Genomic DNA, 7605 nt, shown 5'->3' on the forward strand with positions numbered 1-7605 from the left:
TATATTAATTTTCTGTTACCCCTCAAGAAATCATTCAACTGTCTTCCATTTTGATGATGTTCTGATATTTTTCATCTTGTGGAAGAGACCTCAGAGAAAAATAGCCCTTGAGCCTTGATGAAGAGAACCTATATAAGTTACTATAAACATCTAACACTACAACAAAACTCTAGGGTGTTGATGCTTACAACCATTTCTCTCAAGTAAAGAAATTTACTCATCCTTAAGTTACAAGAAAGCCCAATGGGCCAGAAACCACAAGATCATGAGGAGACAGTTTCCACCCAAGACTTTCAGATCAAGATGACTGCATGAAGTAGACAGCTTCCATCAGAGACTCATGAAATAAGACCTAGATGACTGGAGTCAGATCGCCAGGCTTGCATCAGCAGGCTTTTGTTTGTTATTGTTCAAGCTATTTTCTTTCTTTCTAGTTTCCTTGAAGTTTTGGATTATTAACTTTGATACCTATAAGGTCCTTATCCTTAATAATGTGTTTTGTCTCCTTAATCACTCCTTGGTAAAAGTCTAATGCTTGGCTATAATTTTTCATAATTTGGCTAAAACACAAAATCAAACTAACTATTGGGTTTATATTCTCTTTACAGGTAGGTGCCTTCATTTTCCTTTTATATTAGTTCTGTGTAATAAATCAGTAGTCAAGTTCTTCTGCTCTGACAAAAAAAAAAAAAAAAAAAGGAAAGAAAGAAAAATAAATAAATACTCTCCTGGTAATTGGAGTCAACCACGAAGTGACTTTTTTTTAGAGTAACACAACAGGTCAGACGTCCGGAAATACAAAATCCCCCATCATGTTCCCCTCTATGGAAACAATATTCAGGGACTATGTAATAAAAAATTTGGCAATTTGGCAGGTCTTTGTCCCCAGCTCCTGGGAAATAATTTCCTTTTTTTTTTTTTTTTTTTTTGAGACAGAGTCTCACTCTGTCGCCCAGGCTGGAGTACAGTGGCATGATCTCGGCTCATGGCAGCCTTCACCTCCTGGGTTCAAGTGATTCTCCTGCCTCAGCCTCCTGAGTAGCTGGGATTGCAGGCGCACATCACCACGCCTGGCTAATTTTTGTATTTTTAGTATAGATGGGGTTTTACCATATTGGCCAGGCTGGTCTCGAACTCCTGACCTCAAGTGATCTGCCTGCCTCGGCCTCCCAAAGTGCTGGGGCTGGGATTACAGGCATGAGCTACTGCACCTGGCCCTCCTTGTTTTTTTTTGTTGCTGTCGTTGTTGTTTTGTTTTGTTTTGTTTTTGAGACAGGGTCTCACTTTTTTGAGGCAGGGCCCAGGCTAGAGTGCAACGGTGCTATCTCAGCTCACTACAACCTTTGCCTCCTGGGCTCAAGTGATCCTCCTACCTCAGCCTCCCAAGTAGCTGGGACTACAGGCACACACCACCACACCCAGCTAATTTTTGTATTTTTTGTAGAGATGAGGTTTTGCCATGTTGCTTGAGCTGGTCTCAAACACCTGGACTCAAGCAATCCGCCCACCTCAGCCTCCCACAGTGATGGGATTATGGACGTGAGCCACTGTGCCTGGCCCTGGGAGATTAATTGCTAAAACCTTAGAGTTGTCCAAGTGATCTGAGTATCTTTGTTACTCATTGTGGGCCCCTCAAATCACCCCTGATAATTTCTGTTAGTGAAGTGCTTCAGATGTGGGCTAGCCCTGCCAAAAAGACCAACCATGTGATTAGAAGGATGGAGCTTTGAGCCATGTGGTATCAGCTTGACCTTTGAGAAAGAGGGGCTGGAGATTCAGTTCAACCACATACACAATGATTCAATCGATCATGCCTGTGTAATGAAACCTCAATAAAAACTCTGGGAACTGAAACTTGGATGAGTTTCCCTGGCTGGCAACATGGCTTGATTATTTTCACACTTTGATGCTGGGCAGGTAACACATCCCTGAGGACGATGGAAGCTCTGCATTTGGATCCCTCCCAGATGTCACCTGATACATCTCTTCTTTTGGATGATTCTAATTTGTATCTTTTTGCTGTAATAAAATTATAATACACATACAACTTTAGTGAGTTCAGTGAAACTTTTTAGTGAATTATCAAAGTTGAGAGTGGTTGTGGGAACCCATGAATTTATAGCCAGCTGGTCAGAAGTGAGAGTTGCCCTGGGAACCCCCAAACTTGTGGCTGTTAACTGAAGTAAAGGCAGTCTTGTGGAGAATTGTGCCTACAGACTTTGCAGTTTGACAAACTCATTGTAGAAAACTCTTGCAGGAGCCAGCTTTTGCAACCAAAAGAAATCAGTCCTGGAAAGGATTTTTAAACAGATGAGGTGTATTCAAAGATAATTTCACTTTTACTGATCTTACAAGAAAAGCACATTAGTGGGCTTAAGCACAGCCTTATTTTTATTTATTTATTTATTTATTTATTTTTGAGACAGAGTCTCACTCTGTCGCCCAGGCTGGAGTGCAGTGGCACGATCTCAGCTCACTGAAAGCTCTGCCTCCTGGGTTCACGCCATACTCCTGCCTCAGCCTTCCGAGTAACTGGGACTACAGGCACCCACCACCACGCCCTGCTAATTTTTTGTATTTTTTTTTAGTAGAATCGGGGTTTCACCCTATTAGCCAGGATGGTCTTGATCTCCTGACCTCGTGATCTGCCCGCCTCGGCCTCCCGAAGTGCTGGGATTACAGGCATGAGCCACTGCACCCGGCCTCCCCTAGCCTTTTTGTGTTTGCTTTTTTTTGTTTTTGTTTTTGTTTTTGAGACAAGGTCTCACTTTGTCACCCAGGCTGGAGTGCAGTGGCATGCAAGGCCTCCTGCCTTGGCCTCCCAAAGTGCTGGGATTACAGGCACGAGCCACTGCACCCAGCCGTTTTTTGCTTTAGACCTACCTGGTGATTTCTTTATCACAAATATCATTTCTTGACACCAAACGACACTTATGAAACATTGCAAAATATTACCTCACCATCTGACAACATAGGGGTAACTCCATAGGCGTATTATCACCAAAAACAAGGTTGCTCCCTTGCACCTAGTGTTAAATTGATGGGGCAAAAACTAACTGCTACTAGCATATTGGACACAGATATGTTATCTTGACCAACTGATGCCTGCTTTCAGGATAGGCCCTGATATCACCTAAGGTTCATTTTCATCGACAAATTTCCATTCCCCAGCCCCTAAACATCTTTAAATAATTTAATTCAATAAGGAGGAAATCTGGGCCTTGATTTGAGTTCAAAACCTAAAAACTGAAGGGGAATTTTTGACTGCTTTCTTCTACACAAAGGCTCTTCATGTTATGCTTTCTAAGAGGCCTGAAAAGTTAAGACTAATCCTACATGCTATGGTTCAGAAGATAGTAAAGGAGTTCCCTGTCTAAGGCCAGGGCCTTACCTAGGAATTTTATAAAATGGGACAGACAATGTTTCCAAATAGACAGGAATTACACATAATTTGGGTTTCTTAAAGGAGAACATGTGCTGCCCTGTCTCAAAGACCAAGAAGATTTCAGAGTGGAGTTCAAGAAGACAGAGTATATAGATCTCAGACAAGTTGCTCTATGCCTGCAACAAAAATGCTTCCTTTTTCTTTTCACTTTTTTTCTTGGTTTTACCTTTCTGACTCTCTTCTCAACGCTAGAGGAAAGCTTTTATTGCCCTTAGGAATGACCAAGCATAGCCTATTTGTAGTGTAGGTTTGGGGCCACAGGGATTTTTTTTTTTTTTGAGACAGAGTCTTGCTCTGTCGCCCAGGCTGGAGTGCAATGGCACTTTCTCGGCTCACTGCAACCTCCACCTCCTGGGTTGAAGCGATTCTCCTGCCTCAGCCTCCTGAGTAGCTGGGATTAATACAAAAAATTAGCCAGGCGTGGTGGCACACACTTGTAGTCCCAGCTACTTGGGAGGCTGAGGCAGGAGAATCGCTTGAACCCGGGAGGCAGAGGTTGCAGTAAGCCAAGATCTGTGCCGACTGCCCTCCAGCCTGGGTGACAGAGTGAGACTCCATCTCAAAAAAAAAGAGACGTTCTTCGCCGAGAGTCGTCGGGGTTTCCTGCTTCAACAGTGCTTGGATGGAACCCAGCCCTCGTCCCCTGCCCCGGCCAGCCGCCCATAGCCAGCCCTCCGTCACCTCTTCACCGCGCCCTGGGACTGCCCCAAGGCCCCCGCCGCAGCTCCAGCGCCGCGCAGCAGCCGCCACCGCCGCCGTCTCTCCTTAGTCACTGCCATGACGACCGCGTCCACCTCGCAGGTGCGCCAGAACTACCACCAGGACCCAGAGGCCGCCATCAACCGCCAGATCAACCTGGAGCTCTACACCTCCTACCTTTACCTGTCCATGTCTTACTACTTTGACCTCGATGATGTGGCTTTGAAGAACTTTGCCAAATACTTTCTTCACCAATCTCATGAGGAGAGGGAACATGCTGAGAAACTGTTGAAGCTGCAGAACCAACGAGGTGGCCGAATCCTTCTTCAGGATATCAAGAAACCAGACTGTGATGACTGGGAGAGTAGGCTGAATGCGATGGAGTGTGCACTACATTTGGAAAAAAATGTGAATCAGTCACCACTGGAACTGCACAAACTGGCCACTGACAAAAATGACCCCCCCATTTGTGTGACTTCATTGAGACACATTGCCTGAATGAGCAGGTGAAGCCATCAAAGAATGGGGTGACCACGTGACCAACTTGTGCAAGATGGGAGCGCCCGAATCTGGCTTGGCAGAATATCTCTTTGACAAGCACACCCTGGGAGACAGTGATAATGAAAGCTAAGCCTCAGGCTAATTTCCCCATAGCCGTGGGGTGACTTCCCTGGTCACCAAGGCAGTGCATGCATGTTGGGTTTTCCTTTACCTTTTCTATAAGTTGTATCAAAACATCCACTTAAGTTCTTTGATTTGTACCATTCCTTCAAATAAAGAAATTTGGTACCCCCCTCCCAAAAAAAAAAGAATTCTGGCCAGGTGCAGTGGCTCGTGCTTGTAATCCCAGCACTTTGGGAGGCCGAGGTGGGAGGATCACTTGAGCTCAGCAGTTTGAGACCAGCCTGGTCAATATAGTAAGACCCTATCTTTATACAAAAAGAAAAAAAAAGAACTCAACAACACCAACATCTAGAAGGATCTAATTGACATTTATCAAATATTCCATCCAACAAAAAGCAGAACATACAATCTTTTAAAGCACCCAAGTAACATCTAGAAGATAGACCATATCCTGGGCCAGAAAAGCCCTCAGAAAACTGAAAAATATTGAAATCACACAGAGTGTATTTGTTGTCCCTATTTACAGATAACATGACTGTTTATGTAGAAGATCCCAACAGATCTACAAAAAATAGAGAAAGGAAAAGAAAAAGAAAAAAAGCCTTCTAAATTTAATTGGTCAGTTCAACAAGGTCTGAGACACAAGCTAAACTGTAAGAAATCAACCGTATTTCTATATCTAGCAATGAACACTGAAATTAAAACAAGCACTCCAAAAAATAAAATACTTAGTTGTAAATCTAACAAAACATGTGTGGGACTTGTAGGCTGAACACCACAAAATGCCAGTCAAAGAAATGAAAGAACTAAATTAACAGATACACTGTGTTCAAGGGTTAGAAAACTCAACCTAGTAAAGACCTAAATTTTCCTCAAATTTATATATAAATATATTATATATTTTTCTATATCATATATAATTATATATAATTAAATATATATTTCTGTTTATATATTCTATATAATATGTAATATAGAAATGTATATATAATTAAATTTATAATACATTTATAAATTAAATTCCTATCAAAATTCCAGCAGGCTAGGTGCGGTGTATACTTGTAGTTCCAGCTATTCAGGAGGCTGAGGCAAGAGGACTGCTTGAGCCCAGGACTTCCAGGCTATAGTGCACTATGCTGAGTGATCAGGTGTCCACATTGAGTCCAAGGTCAATATGGTGACTTCCCAGGAGTGGGGGACCACCAGGTTGCCAAAAGAGTGGTGAATTGAACAAAGTTGGAAATGGAGCAGGTCAAAACTCCCATGCTAATCAGTAGTGGGCCCTTGCTTGTGAGTACCCAAAGCACTCCAGCCTGGGCAACATAGTGAGACCTCCTCTCTTAAAAAAGAAAAAAATCCCAGCAAAACTTTTACAGATACAAACAAGCTTATTCTAAAGTTTTTGACAAAGGTGAAAAAGCAATTCAAGAAAACAAGAGTAGTCTTTTCAACAAAGGTGCTAGAGCATTCAGATATCCATAGACAAAAAAATGAACCTCCACTTAAACCTTACAAAAATTAACTCAAAGTAAATCACAGGGTTAAATATTAGACATAGAACGCTAAAGTTTTAAAGAGAAAACAGAAGAAAAATCTTTGGGATCTAGGGCTTAATGAAGAGTTCTCAGACATGAAAACAAAAGGATAATCCATCAAAGAAAAAAACCTGATAAGTTGGACTTCATCAAAATGTAAAACTTTTAGTCTGTGAAAGACCTATAGGGAAGACAAAAAGACAAGTTACACATATGGAGAAAATACTTGCAAATCACGTGTGTGACAAAGAACTCTTATCTAGAATATATAAGGAATGCTTGAAACTGGGTCGCCTGCCACAGCAACGTGAGTGGGAGCACCAGGAACCCAGGGTTGGAGCAGGATGCCATGGATTGCTTTAGACCTTTTCCTGTTTAGAACAAAAAAGGGCAGCTCACTGCCAGTGCTCATTTAATTTTACAGAAACAGGCTCTTTGAGGCTGAAGCAAATCTGACTGACTTTTGATGTGAAAATAAAATATAAAAACCGTTCCTGAAGTTATTTCTAAACAGAACTAACATAAAAATAGTCTGAATCATCAGAATCGTCTATTTCGGAAAAACCGGATTTGTCAAATGAATCTTCGGGCAACAACTGTTTGAGAACGATGTTCACATCCCATGTAGGAATGCTACGTTTTCTAGGATCTGGCATTTTCAGCGATTGAGAATCACTATATTTTGCAAATGGAAATAGCACTACTAAAAACAAAATGCTATGAACAGAGTGATGTCTTTTGTTTCCAAAGTCAATATTCTAGAACCACGTGAAAATAGTAATAAAAGTGAGATATTTTGTGGCAAAGTTGTGGGTAAACGCTGCAGCCACAAGCCCCGCTGGAGAGTATTCTCAGGGCAAACGGGAAAGTGGGTAAGAAAATGGCACAGAAACTAGACCTGGAAGAAATTGCCAGCTTGGATAAGGCCAAACTGAAGGCCACAGAGATGCAGAAGGACACTCTGATGACCAAAGAGACCACAGAGCAGGAGAAGTGGAGTGAAATTTCCTGAGAGCCTCGAGGATTCTCTATGACTGTCATCTGTGAGCCCCGACTTGAGATGTGGAGGAACAGCCACCTGCAAGATGGACATGCCCCACAAGCTGCGCTGTGAACCTGGGCTCTCCGAACCATGCCACCGACCTGTGAGTCTCTGAGGGGACCCGCAATGGGACTGCCAAATTCTCTGGCTTGCCCCAGGATATTATAGAAAATTATTTGTGGCCGGGCGCTGTGGCTCACGCCTATAGTCCCAGCACTTTGGGAAGCTAAGGCAGGTGAATCACCTGAGGTCAGGAGTTT

The 7605-nt window shown here is 42.7% G+C and overlaps 2 protein-coding genes and 1 pseudogene across 2 annotated transcripts in view; 2 read left to right on the forward strand and 1 right to left on the reverse strand.

Annotated features, from left to right (window-relative positions):
• The window catches only part of CCDC171 (coiled-coil domain containing 171), a 443650-nt gene extending 439290 nt beyond the window's left edge, over positions 1 to 4360 (reverse strand). Inside the window, exon 1 of the mRNA XM_054658718.2 lies at positions 4127 to 4360. The gene's annotated coding sequence lies outside the window, so the exon portion shown is untranslated. The remainder of the gene's footprint in view (positions 1 to 4126) is intronic.
• Positions 4223 to 4936, forward strand: LOC101059804 (ferritin heavy chain-like; annotated as a pseudogene).
• Positions 4937 to 7095: 2159 nt separating this feature from the next.
• Positions 7096 to 7395, forward strand: LOC107976613 (thymosin beta-11). The gene has a single exon (XM_063787959.1). It carries the CDS (start codon positions 7184 to 7186, stop codon positions 7313 to 7315), a length of 132 nt encoding a protein of 43 aa, XP_063644029.1. The 5' UTR covers positions 7096 to 7183; the 3' UTR covers positions 7316 to 7395.
• The last annotated feature ends 210 nt before the right edge of the window (positions 7396 to 7605 follow it).

This window comes from Pan troglodytes, chromosome 11, assembly GCF_028858775.2.
Source record: "Pan troglodytes isolate AG18354 chromosome 11, NHGRI_mPanTro3-v2.0_pri, whole genome shotgun sequence".
NCBI lineage: Eukaryota > Metazoa > Chordata > Mammalia > Primates > Hominidae > Pan > Pan troglodytes.

Coding starts and splice junctions, on each gene's coding strand:
- LOC107976613 (XM_063787959.1), top strand. CDS start 7,184: ATGGCACAGAAACTAGACCTGGAAGAAATTGCCAGCTTGGATAAGGCC.